Source organism: Anarhichas minor, unplaced genomic scaffold (genome assembly GCF_050575085.1).
Source record: "Anarhichas minor isolate MPS153535 unplaced genomic scaffold, ASM5057508v1 ptg000054l, whole genome shotgun sequence".
NCBI lineage: Eukaryota > Metazoa > Chordata > Actinopteri > Perciformes > Anarhichadidae > Anarhichas > Anarhichas minor.
In genome coordinates, this window is record NW_027466500.1 from 4,560,691 (window position 1) to 4,574,381 (window position 13,691).

At 41.2% G+C, this 13,691-nt stretch overlaps 1 protein-coding gene across 1 annotated transcript in view; it reads left to right on the top strand.

Annotated features, from left to right (window-relative positions):
• hectd2 (HECT domain containing 2) overlaps nt 1-13,691 on the top strand; it is a 40,561-nt gene that overhangs the window by 11,493 nt on the left and 15,377 nt on the right. Inside the window, exons 6-16 of the mRNA XM_076075806.1 lie at nt 149-213; nt 449-494; nt 1,823-1,932; nt 3,259-3,407; nt 3,524-3,647; nt 4,358-4,454; nt 4,722-4,829; nt 6,297-6,429; nt 8,682-8,770; nt 12,612-12,676; nt 12,972-13,065. Of these exons, the coding sequence (XP_075931921.1) occupies nt 149-213; nt 449-494; nt 1,823-1,932; nt 3,259-3,407; nt 3,524-3,647; nt 4,358-4,454; nt 4,722-4,829; nt 6,297-6,429; nt 8,682-8,770; nt 12,612-12,676; nt 12,972-13,065 (1,080 nt within the window). The remainder of the gene's footprint in view (nt 1-148; nt 214-448; nt 495-1,822; nt 1,933-3,258; nt 3,408-3,523; nt 3,648-4,357; nt 4,455-4,721; nt 4,830-6,296; nt 6,430-8,681; nt 8,771-12,611; nt 12,677-12,971; nt 13,066-13,691) is intronic.

Below are 13,691 nucleotides of genomic sequence, written 5' to 3' on the forward strand. Positions count from 1 at the left end.
TACCCGCTGCCTTGATGACCTCTCTGGGTAAAGAAAAGGTTAGATAAATATGGCCGCCAGTGTTTCCACTTTGTGGGTCTCTGACATTCAGGAATGTTGATTCAATCTCCTGAGTCGTTTGCAAATTTGTTTTGGTGCGTGTGTTCAGCCTCAGGACATCCAGAAGTCCGTGTTGAAAGGGATCATCAACAGCCTGCTGAGGGAGTGGAAAGGGTGAGAACACGTCTGTGACACAATCTGCATTTTTGTGATCCATTTGCTTATTTTTATATTCTACTTGACCTTTTTCAGCTTCAATATACTTTGGTCATTTAAAAAATCGTAGTAAAATGGAAATGATTGGCGAGCAGGTAGATGTGGGCGAGCCTGGCTTGGCTTTGTTGTGCTTTGTTGTGCAGTCTCTCTCTCTTGTGTGACAGGTTTTGGTTTGTTTGTGTTCTGTTTTCAGGCCTCGGACAAAAGACGACCTTCGGGCTTATTTGATTCTTGTTCAGGTGAGACTGAAAGTCCCGTAGAGACAGTAAAGGCAGTCCAAGTCAAAAGGTCTCCTGGTATTTCGTTTTTTGGTTTCAAATAAAAATAAAAATAAACTGCCAGAACGTACACAGATGAATGCTGTCAATAATATATACCATTAATTGAAACTGTTGGCTGCTGTTCAGTTGCAGCTGTGGTTCACTAGATCTCCATGTCAGCTGGGGAACACACAGGGTTACAATAAACAGTGGATTAGATTCGTAAAGCTGACTCTGATACGTAAACATGATCTGTCCTCACCCTTATTTTTATGCTTTCATCCTTTGAACAACTGTTTTTTTAATCCTTTCTTTTTGTTTTCTTCCTCCCTTATTTCTCTCTTCTCATCAGTAATGATGTACAGGAATATTTTACTTGCACCTCTTTCTGTTTTGTTCTGTCTTGTTCTGTTTGTGGGGTCTTTTCTTCAATCCTGTTTGATCCTATTTTCCTATTCTCTCACACACACACACACACACACACCCTTCGACGTGAAAATAAACATCCACTGCACTATTACCACAAGGTCATTAAGAAGTCAAAAACACACACACAGATATCAAAGAGAGTGTAACAGAAAAGCATTTAGAGGCCCTCTTTCATATATCTCCACTTTACGGGACAGGCATGAATAAAGCTCTCTCTCTCTCTCTCTCTCTCTCTCTCTCTCTCTCTCCAGTCTGATTTCCATATATGGTTTTGGGGATTAGAATCAGATGAAGACAGGAATTTACAGTAGTTCCACTGTGGTTCTACGCTCCATCAACACCAACCAAATGTCTGATTCTGTCCCATTTGACTTTGAGGACTCGCCTCGTCTTCCAACTCTCATGAGAACACAACCACACACACACACACACACACACACACACACACACACACACACACACACACACACACACAGATTGGGACTGGGTGAGGTCATGTTGGAGTTGAGGACTGCTGGTTTCCTGTCTGATGACGACTCGCCCTCCTTTAAAGGCTCTGCACGCTACACATCCAACTCTCCTCTTTCACTCTTCATCTGTGTGTTAAAACCCTGTGAAAACCGAATGGGCCTAGCGGTTTATAGTGATGTCACCACATTCCAAGAGCTGAAGTATCAGCTCGATGGAAATGATGGAACCACCCATATGAGTTTTTATTAATGCGAGTATGCAGACTGAAAGCCTATGAGTGTTATTGATGAACACCTTTATCCCAAAATGTAATGCACAGCAGAATGGAAACTGAAGCTTTGTCCCACTATGACATATTACTGTGTGCATGTGTGTGTGTGTGTGTGTGTGTGTGTTTGTGTGTGTAGAACCCCCAGTATTCGAGCACCAGCACCTATGTGATTTACGCTCACCTGCTGAGGCAAATCGCAGCTCTCTCCGAGGCCGACCACCACTTCCTGGTTCATTGGCTAAAAAAGTAAGTCTGTGTGTGTGTTTGTGTGTCAACCTTTGATGTTTGCTTGCAAGTTGCCATAGCTTTCTCTGTCATTTTTTAAACTATTTTTGTCTCTATTTGTCTTTCTCTCTCTCAACCTGTCATCCTCTTCCTGTCTTTACTGTGTTTCCATCAGCAGGAATAAAGCAAAGGCATTTTTTGGGGGGGTATTTGCATCGTTGCTGTATTATCTTTCACATTTTCTCCTCCAAACTGAGTCTGAGGACAGAGGCTGTAGTACTTTGAACAGATTGTAAACTCTTTAAAGGGAAATATGTGATTTGAGTCTCTGTACTGTAAATAACTTTTGGAAGTGTAGGCGGATTGGGTCTTGTCATCTGGTCTTTGCAGCAGGGTTAGCTGGTGATTGATTGTGTGATGGGAACGTAAATTTAAAGTGTTTCCATCTCTATCTAGGAATATTTTCCTTTTTTCCATCATCATCATCATCATCCTCTTTGTTTTCCCACTCTAATCTGAGGAGGGGGGCGGGGGAGGGGGGGTCACAGTTATGGAAATCACATTTTCACCACTTTCATATATGCTGCATATACAGCACGTCATGATTTTGATTCTAAATCGTTAATCGCTGAAATGAGCTTTCGATTTCCAACTTTAATGTCAAAAGCAGGATTGTTTTTTTCCCAGCATTTCTTTCCTTCCACCCCAGCCGCCTACTTGCTTCAACACTGTTAAAGTTATTGAACTTTCACCACAGCGCCTTAGTGTGGTACATTACCAAAAACATATAATGCTACATTTGAAAATGTTTATGACAGTTGTCAGGGTGTCTTTTACGAATCAAGACTCCAAAGTCTTACAAGTGTTAAAAAACTGTTTGTAGAACTGTTTGAATAGAAAATCTAATTGTAGATCTGGAGAATCGAGACACCCCTTTACAATAGCATATTACTGTCCAACCCTCATCAGACAGTTGGATGGCATGTGTGCGGCATCGCTACCCAGCCTGGAAGAAAAACTGCAACATTTCAGTATTTTGGAGGTTATCAACTGCCAGCCAGTTTAATCAAACCGTAACGCTTTTAAAACTTGACACACAGCCTACAATTGCAAATGTAAGCCATCCTCTCTCTCAGCCTTAAGAAGGAGCCCTGAAGAATGCATCCTTCATGTGGTGATGATTTATAAGCTAACTGCTCTAAATTACAAGTTCTGTTTAGTTTTCCTCTCTTGAACTGTCTATTTTTGTGCATGTGTGTATATTTCAGGGTATGTGTAATTTGTGTAGTTTTGCCTCTGCCAAGCTGCTGAAGTTAACCAATAACTGTGTGTGTGTGTGTGTGTCAGGGTGTCGGCGAGGCGTTTCAGGCAGCCGGTAGAGCGCCTCATGCAGTTTATCTCCACCCGACTGTTTCCTGCAGAACCAGACGAACTTCCTCCTCTGGCCAAGTGCTCCTGGTGGATTCCCTCTGCTACCAAAGTGCTCGGCCTGTTCAGTGAGTCTTACACACACACACACAAACACCTACACACACACACACACACACACACACACACACACAAAAGATAATTTTGTCACACTTAACTTTCCATCTTCTATTCCTGTCCTCAGATGCAGCCAACAGTGTCTCCTCTACTCCCATCATGCCTTTCACCGACTTCTACAACATCACTCTGGAGCACATAGACTTCATGGAGGAGTACAGAACCTGGCAGAACTACGGCAACTCAAATAGGTCAGATAAAGTCTGTCTCTTTGTCTATCCAGTTTAACTGGCTTTTCCAGCTACTGACTTTTGCTAAAATGACTGAATGTGTCCAGAATGTCTCTAATACCAAACTTCGTTGTCTGAAATGTTGTTTGATTGTATAATAGATGTGTTGCTTGTGTGAAATGTTCAAGGACACAGAGCTTTTTTATACATAGATGGATATTAAATAATGGAGCAGTGGAATAAACAGTGAGTAGTGACATTTTCCCAGGGAAGGTGTCCCTGCTCTCGCCCCCTAATAAGGACCAGAAATGCTAACAGATGTGTCAACACATTAGCTTGACTCACTACAAAGATGACCAAGAGGGATGTTAGCTTCTTCTGAAGATTCCTGGAAGTCAGACCAAGTATCTGTGCCTGTGCAGGGACGAAGTAACGTTCCCACACAGCTGCACTTCATCCAGAATGGTGGAAACACTTCCAGAAGCCGCAAAGTCTGTTTCACGCTGCGTCACGGCTCGTTGGACGTCTGATAAAGGAAATGGATCCAGAGTTTACAGCTCAAACGATCGGCTCTAAAAGTTCCTGGCTGGTGTGGTGGGGAATTCTGCTCATTCCGGGTGTAGATTTCAGAGCCTGCTCATTTGAGTAAAAATGATTTTAAAAATACACTTGAGAGAATGAAGTGTTTTCAGGGTTATTAACTTTTCATATTTCTTCTCGTCCTCTCTCAGGTTTTCCTTCTGTCAGTTTCCCTTCATCCTTTCGACAGTGGTGAAGAAAGCCATCATCCAGAAAGACTCTGAGCAACAGATGATCAGTCAGGCCAGGGTGAGACACACACCACACACACACTCACACACACATGCAAACAGTTTTGTACCTCATTTAAATAATACGACCCTAACCGTTAATCTAATGCCGTTGTTAAACTGTTTTGTAGAAGCGAGGACGTCACTTTCCTTATTTACAAGTCCGGTAGAAGTACAGTAACATAGACGCATTAAACCTAGAAATCAGGCTAAATGTGCAACAATGTACGCAAGCAACAAATGCATGTCCACACACTTTAATTGTGTGTGTGTGTGTGTTTGACAGCAAAGCCTGGTCAGTAAGGTTTCTCGCAGGCAGAGAGTGGACATGAACCTTCTGTTCCTCAACATTAAAGTACGACGAGCACAACTCCTCAGCGACTCACTGGATGAGGTCAGTACACACACACACACACACACACACACTTCAATCAAATAAAATATAATATAATACAAGGTACTCATTAAAGCAGTATTACATAACAAGGGCTCCCTATGTATATGGAAAATAATAATGAACAAAAATAATCATGTTTCCTCCGCAGAGAATTCGTTATTTTATGCGTGAGAAGTTAATTCTGTCTCTCGAGGCAAACATAAGCGCATGTTCACAGGTGTTTGAGGGACGCATGGTGATTAAGTTTTGAACTTCTACACGAACAAACATGAACATATGTTCATCTTTTCCATGTCAAACTCGCCTCCTGACAGGAAGCCGGAGCAACCAACTGGCTTGTTTGAGATTTGAAGTACTGTATGAAATACTTCTGTGTTCACACACATGTTCTGAGATAATGTAGAACAATGGTTGTTGTGTTGAGTATGTTTTGTCAATCAGCTGGTCCAGTGCCAAACACATTTTTTAATTAATGAAACAAATCAACTTTAATTAGTTAATTAGTAATTAATTAGTTTTAGTTAGTTAGTATTTGCACAGGACTTATATTACCAGGGGACCTGATGTGATGTAGGAATAATCCCCCATGTCTGTGTTTTGTGCAGCGCATCCACACAGGAAGTCTGTATTTTACTCAAATGTACTGGTATTATCTCCCAGGTATGATGTCAAGTCTCTGCCTTTATATACAAAATATTATACTATATGATATTTATATTTGATGTTATTATTATTATTATTACATTATATACCTTTTTGTGTTTATATGATACTGTGTGAATGTGTCGCCATGCTGTGTAGCAAGATGAGCCTCCTGAATTTGCATCCACACTGCTGTCAAAACATTAATTTATAATTGACCACACAGCCTCCAGAATTCTCCACGAGGAAAGAGGCAGAAACATTTAAAACCGTTAAACCTTTCAACAACAAAAATACAAACCCATATCACGAGATTACCACATGATGCTTTATTGACACATCTGCCTGTAAGAAGTGTGTTTACTGAAGCACTGAGCAAAGATAATACAGAAGGAAGGACTTCATCTCACAGATGAATTTTAGGGCGTTATGAGGTTTTGATGACAAAAACAGGCAAAATGTGTGGTCTGGGAACACAGAGAGGGCGGTGAAAATACAGAACCACTCATGTGTCGACCTCAGACGCTCAGTCTGACCTAAACCGAACTGTAAATCTCATGTGAACCCTCAAATCTAAGTCTAAGTGATGTTAAATGTTAGTTTCTTCAAGAAGTAAGATTCAGCCCAAATGTCTTTAGCTTTAAGATGGTCCTCGGGGTTCTGTCCTTTTTGGCCTGGACAAGTTTGGGAGTAAAGGATCACATGTTTTAAACTCTGGGGTTTTAATGAAACAGCTACGTGATAGTTTTTGTTATAAAAAAAGAAAATATTGGTTTCAAAACTGCATGCATTAATCTTATGTTGTGTCTCCTCCGTCTGTAGCTGACGAGGAAGCGGTGTGACCTGAAAAAGAAGCTGCGGGTGACGTTTGTCGGGGAGGCGGGGCTGGACATGGGCGGCCTGACAAAGGAGTGGTTCCTGCTGCTGGTGCGACAGATCTTCCACACAGACTACGGTGAGACACACTTCCATCAGGCTGTCTAGAGTGTAGCACAGAGGGGCTTCAGCTGACACCGCACACCACGCGGTGGTCTTATTAGAGGTTATTCTTACCAAACTGTATGAACTGTGTCCATAAAACAGCCTTAATCAATGTAGTGTGAATAAAGAACATGGAAAAGCTGAGATCTACCAACAGAGAACAACAGATAACGACTCGATTCTGGTGGGAAATCCAGTTTGATGCAAAGTCAATGGAAAGTGAAGCCGTAATTTACTGTAAACAAGTGGAGAGAAAATGAAAGTGCATTTTTATTCGATGGAGGTCTCTGTGGACAAGCTCTGAGAGTTTTCAAGTTGGGGAAGCTGCAGCAGGAATACGTGTCAGATGGCTGAGAAAAGCGGTCAGTGTTGGTTTTGGAAACTGGAGCAGCTCCTGTTATGACTTCTCTTCTCTCCGTCTGTTTCTCTTTTCAGTTTACTCTCCTACAGACGGCCTGACTCTAATTATCTCCATATCTGTGTCACTATGTTTGTGTGCCCTTGTCTCTTTTCCCTTCCTGTCTTCTTCTCTCCTCCTTTAATCCGTTTGTCTTTGAGCCTCTCCAATCCTGACATTTTAAAGAAACAAACCAAAAATGGATCTTTTGTGTATTGAATCTGCCCCCTATAGTTTTAAAAAGTGGCTCTGAAAAAAATGTAGTATCAAGCATCAAAACTTTCATATCTCAAACCACTCATGCAGCACAATCCACCTCTTCTCCATTGATTCATAAGTTCAGCATGTTCCAAACAACTGTTGGCTTCCCTCTGGGTCACCACTGAAATCCATTATATCCTGGTTGTCCAGCCGTGTTTATGCCTAAACATGACAACACTGGTATTATTCTGAAGACCAAAACCAAAAATATGTCTCCCAATAACTTCCACTAATCCGTATACTTTTTGGCTCACATCCTCAAGCCCATTGGTGCTTACAGAAGAGTAAATGTAAACTTGATGACCATGAAATGATGAAATATGCCAGCTAGAATGAGGCAGAGACATGTTTTCTGATCTGCGGGAGCGCACAATTGGGGTGGATGTAATTTATGCCGATAACAAAGAGTAGTACGAAATATTCAAAATATTTGGGAAAGTAAACCTGACTTTGAGAACGGAATATGCTGAAGTGGTAGTGTGTGATTTGGTGGAGTCACACTGCATAGACGACTGGGACTCGCAGACATTATTTTAATCCAAATCCAAATTGAATTTGTATGAAATGTGAGTGAACAGCTTTCTCCCTTTTTATTCAACAAGTGCGTTTCCATCACTGTTGCTCCAATATTTCCTTTAACCACAAGAAACATTCTAACGTCATGTGAGGATGAAAAGCTCTTTTACAATATTGATGTAGAATTTTCTCCAAGAATTGCTGTTTCAAGTCAGCCTTTCTCCTCCAGTACATTGACGTCTGCATAAAAAATACTTGAATGGAAACCGAGTCTGTATCTGCCTCTTCTCTCTTCCCCCCTCCCCCCCTCTCTCTCTCTCTCTCTTTATCTCTGTCTCTCTCTCTCCTCTCTTCGAGTTGTTCTTTCCATCGTCTTTCCGTCTTTCTGCGGTCGTCTGTGTTTTTGGTGCCAGGGGACGTCGGCCCAAAGCAACACACTCAATGAAAGCTGTGTTCCCCTCATTAGCAGCACAGGGAAAGCCCCGGCTCTGCCTCACACACACACACACACACACACACACTAAGCTGCACACATGCAGGTGTACACACACACACACACACACAGGCTCTTTTATGCGTGAAGTGGTGTCAATTTCTGGTGTTCAGAGATGTGAGCGGTCCAGATGCGTGTCAGAACAGACTGCTGCTGTTTCTCTCAGTCAGAGCTGGAACGCTTTAGCGGCGCTTCACGATCCTGCAAGTGTATTCTGCTCAACTACCTGCTCCTCTTTTATCGCTCGCTACAAGCGATGAAGTGCTCAGCAGAGCGGAAATAAACAACTCAGACCATGCAGATTTCTCGTCATTCAAAGTGAAATAGAAAATACATTCAAATAGAAATTAACAATACAAAATACAATTTTGCTCTATAAGTTTGGTTGCTCTTTCCATCCATCCTTCAAGGCCATCGTCCATCTTGCATCTCATCTCGTCAACTTTTTCCTACCTTGCCTCCATCTTTCCTTCTCTCCTTCCCTTGTCGGTCCATTCGTCCAGGCTTTATTGATTTATTAACCACCATTAATGTGCTAAACCTAATTCTATTTTTTTAGGAATGTTCACCTACATGAAGGACTCGCGCTGCCATTGGTTCAGCAGTTGGAAGTGTGACAACTATTCTGAGTTCCAGTTGGTCGGGACTGTATCCTTAAAGAAACAAAACACATTAGATTCAGCACACACTGTCTTTATGGAGACTGTGGGTTGTATGTTCTTATTAAAATAAAGTGAGAGAGTTTGTTTTTTAGTCATGGTTGTATGTTTAGCTTTTATAATTTGTTTGTTTGTACAATTTTGACTTTTTTCCCATCAAGAGTAGCTTAGCGTCTGCACAGACAGATACATTAGCATTTTAATGTTCCTCAATTATATTCATAGTTCTACAGTGGTTTCACAGCTTCTGGTTGTAGCTTTTATGTCTCCCAGACAAAACTGCAGTGTTTTGGGGTTGTTCAGACACACACATACACCTACATACGTACTCTACTCTTATACTCCCTCCCCAACTCTCACAAACTGTACGATAAAACTCCTCTATTTCAAACCACAGAGGAGAAAGAGATACTTTAATGTGTGTTTTCAGGCTGTAACAGATATATCGCAAACTATATACAACTTTTTTTCTGCAGAAAATATGAAATGAAACAGACGGGGTTTGAAAGTGAAACATTTCTCCACAACAAGACGGCCTCAGTAATTTCACACCCACAGACTCTTACATAAGAAATGAGTCAAAACTGTTTAAAAGCGAACTGAGTATTGTAGAAGACATTCGCAATTTTCTTTTGAAAGGTCTTCGGATGCCGCTAGCAATGCTATGAATGTGGTATTTAAAGTGTATGTTGATAGTTTGTAGTTATACTACAAAGAGCCAGTGCACTGACTGTACAGACGTTTGGTCAAGCTAGTCATTTCTTAGAGTCATTTCTTAGAGACAGCTTTAGCACATAATACCTCAGACAGCTGCACATTCTTTCCTCCACTTGCAGCTTGTTTTAACAGGAAATGAGTCTATTTTGCCCGACACTTACAATAACTACTCCATTTGTACCTGCATTCATTAGAAACGTACAGTACTTAGTAATTACAAATGGTTGTCAGGTGGACAGAAATCGAAGGATACGTTTCTTTCAAACATTCACATGACTTTCTCTTGTGTAGTTTCAAATACTGCAGGATAGCTCTGCTGTTGTTCCTGCTTTTGTATAGTGTACTTTCAGGACTTTGTCCATGTGTGTGTGTGTGTGTGTGTGTGTGTGTGTGTGTGTGTGTGTGTGTGTCTGTGAGAGTGTCTATCTATGCAGTACAGTGTGTGTGTGTATGTGTATAGAGAACGATCCAGCACTTCAGCCTTAGTTACTGGCCAGCTGGGAACTGTCAAAAGGTTATATAACCTAATAGCTGCCTGTTCCTCGCCAGGTTCTTGTGTGTGTGTGTGTGTGTGAGTGTGTGTGTGTGCGCTCCTGGATGTTCCATGCGTTTTCCACATGTGTGCGCACGCTAAGAGCTAATTTATCAATCGCCATAGATCCTGTTTAGTCGTCATGGTAGTGTTGCGTCACTATGAAGATGAAAAGGGAGCGGTGAGGAGAAAATGTGTAACAGAGAGAGAAAGCAGAAAGAAAGATGGAAAGACTATGAACAAAAGTAAACATAAAAGAACAAACATTGATGAGAAAGCAGAGAAGAAGAGAGACAAAGTGGGACATGAAGCGAGAGAGACAGTACAGAGATGAGACTGAGGCATTGCAGCTGCCCGGTTTCCCTGCTCTTTGTGCATTTGTGCACGTGTGCATTATTCCTATGCTGCAATGTTACATTACACAGGTTTGCTGTGTGGTACTTTGACTGATCACTGATTCATTTGGGAATATGCAATATGTAGGCAGGTGATGGGAAGCTTAGTAGAGAGACATTTGTTGAGGCTGGACAGGGAGAATTAGATAATTGCAAGTACGGGTCACTTAGGACCAGATTCATGAAATAATGTGTAGATTCAGGTCTAAAACTATTGTCAGATTGATAAAGTCTAGGCCTATGGTTCTGTGTACGAGCCAGAAAAAGTGGGAAAAGATGATTTTTTTACTGTATTACACTGCATTTTCAGTGATAAAAATGATTTACTACCACGCAGCTTCTCTTAGTTTGTAGAGTAAAAGTTGGTCTCTGCACTGTGTAGGGAGACCGACATGCATGCAGATTCTGTCCCTTAAGTCTTTATTACCAAGTAATTTATTACCAAGCTCCGGGCTTATTCTTGGTCAGTTAGCAATTCTGTTGGACATTTTGGTTGATAAGAAGATCGTTCTTGTTCTTGAGTTTTTGTAACCTTCATGTTTGCATAATATTGTTGCAGAATCTGTTTTTCTCAGTTTGTTGTTTTGTGCCTCATCTTGCTGTCGCACCAATGAAGCATCAAGGAAAGAAAGGAACGGGCTGAAAGTGGGAAGTGAAGTAGAAAAACAGACAGAGACATAATGTGAAACAGAGCGGGCATGAATAGAGAGGGAGAGAGGGAGAGAGAGAGAGAGAGAGAGAGCTTTATTCATGCCTGTCCCATAAAGTGGAGATATATGAAAGAGGGCCTCTAAATGCTTTTCTGTTACACTCTCTTTGATATCTGTGTGTGTGTTTTTGACTTCATAATGACCTTGTGGTAATAGTGCAGTGGATGGTTATTTTCATGTCGGTGTGTGTGTGTGTGTGTGTGTGTGTGTGAGAGTGTGTGTGTGTCACCTACCTGTAATCAGTAGCGTTCAGTTCCTAAACACACTCAACCTACACATACAATTACACCACATATGGCCACCACATGTGGTGACCATATGTGGCAGCTGTGTGTACGAGAGTGTGTGTGTGTGTGTGTGTGTGTGTGTGTGTGTGTGTGAGAGAGAGTGTGTGTGTGTGTGAGAGGCCACCACCCCTTGAACATAACAAATAAATAAAAATACTGCAGGTGGATGGGATGTTCAGTACATGAACTCAACACACACACTGAAGTTACACAATGAAGTAATTTCGCCCGTATTAAACTCTGGCTAAAGACTTAAAGACTGACTGGTCTTTTTTCACACAAGGTCTCTTAAATGAACCATGAGTTCAGATTTTACACTGCGAGGTTCAGACTGGACACCAGTAGACGAGCTGGTCTTCACTCCAGCTGTTGTTGGATTTTCAGCTCCATGTCTATATAGAAGCCGTGTTAACTTCCCTTCCACCAGCTTTCATTCTTGTTTGTTTTTTGTTGACATTTACTTCCATCTGAATCATGTTCCATAAAAAGGAGCATCTCCTGTTGAACTGGAAGGTAATATCTGAACTTAATTTATTAGAATTGAAACCAAGATAAAACAAAATCATTTTGTAACTCTCGAGCCAGAGATGCCCCATCAGAACCTCATCTGACTCATCAGGTAGAGGATGAACCTGTCTTTGGTCATTGCTTACGGTTTCTGAAACTAAACAACGATAAAAGATGGTGGCTGTTCTAGTGATGAAGTCAAAGTTCTCCTAAACTATCCAGCTCTTTAACATCTACTTTTGATTGTTGATCAAAGGATTTGGTTGTTTTAAGAGTTGGTAGGTCACATTCCTGTCAGAATGACATCATGTAACTGATCGTTTGCTTTCCAAACTCACAGTGAAAACTGAGCTCATGAATTGTAGGTTAGTTTATGGGGCTGCTACGAGCCACGGAAGACTCCTGGTGATAGTTACTGTTATTGTTTTCATCTTGTGAGTCTGTGTGTGATTGTCATCATGGCGTAATGTGCTCCTTGAGAGACCTTCTGTAACGGGAACTACCACAGAAGCAGTTTTGAGTACATTGCCAGATGTCTGTGGACAGTGCAAGTCAAAATGAATGTCGAATTTGAAGAGGGGTGTGGACCGAGGGCACCGAACTACAGGGGAAGGAAATGATACGCACATAGCCAATGTCATCTGTCAATAGTTACTTCCTCCTTAACCTGTTGTGTTCTCAGCTGATGGGCTTAGCAGTTTACAACAGCATCGCTCTGGACATCCACTTCCCCCTCTACTGTTACAGGTACGTGTGTGTGTGTGTGTGTTGAGTGTTTTTACTTTTGCTGTGTAAGCTGTGTCACCTCTAATCACCACATCAAGACAATAGGAGTGCTTCTGTTTAGGCCTCTGTACAGTCGCAGTGTTATTAGAATCAGGTTCACATATAAGGAATTTGCTTTGCACAACAATCAACGTGGCAAGAAAAAATAAAAGTAAGAGCAAGTTTAGAAAAAGTCAAGAATAGAGAAAAAAAATCAAAATGTTCAAAAATATGAAAGATATAGCTGCTGTAGAAATCTTTATGTGTCCCCTGACAGGAAGCTCCTCACTCCACCCAATGTACCGTGTGACCAAAACGCCCTTGTCGGCATGGCAAATACCACCCTGGAGGACCTGCAGCAGATCATGCCGGTATGTGTCTCAGCTTGACATGTCAGTAGTTTGAGTTCCAGACAGTGTTCAAAAATGTGTTTTGAAAGTGTGATGAGATATGACCTGAAATGTAAGACTAAGGTTTAATTGGAGGGTACATTTGCTATGAATCAGCATCGGTGCTCTATTTATTGTTTTGCTTGTTGATGCATATTTTATTTGGGCAGTAGAAACCACCAAAACTTTAAAAGAAAACTCAGCCAAAATTCACCCACAGCACATTTACCTGCACATTTGTTTACTATCTACTTCTTGCAGTTCTCTGTGCTGTCACTAGAGGGAGCCATAGTGCAACTTTTCATCTTTGTTTACTCTCACCTCAGCTAAACCCTTAATGGTTTACAAAGTCTAAATTTAACTTCACATGTTGCTGTCAGAATGAAGTCAAGTGTCCCACCAGATAGTATATTCAGTTTTGTTAACTTTGAATCAACCTTGACAGTACTTTTTCAACTGTACATTCTTTTAAGTATTTTTAAGCATGCCTTTTTGAAGATTTTTTTCAGAGTTTATGAGTTTATGAAATTTATGTATTTTCCTCTAATTAGTGTGCTCACCTTCAGCTATGCAATCTCATACATTTTTTTTAAATTATTATTATTTCA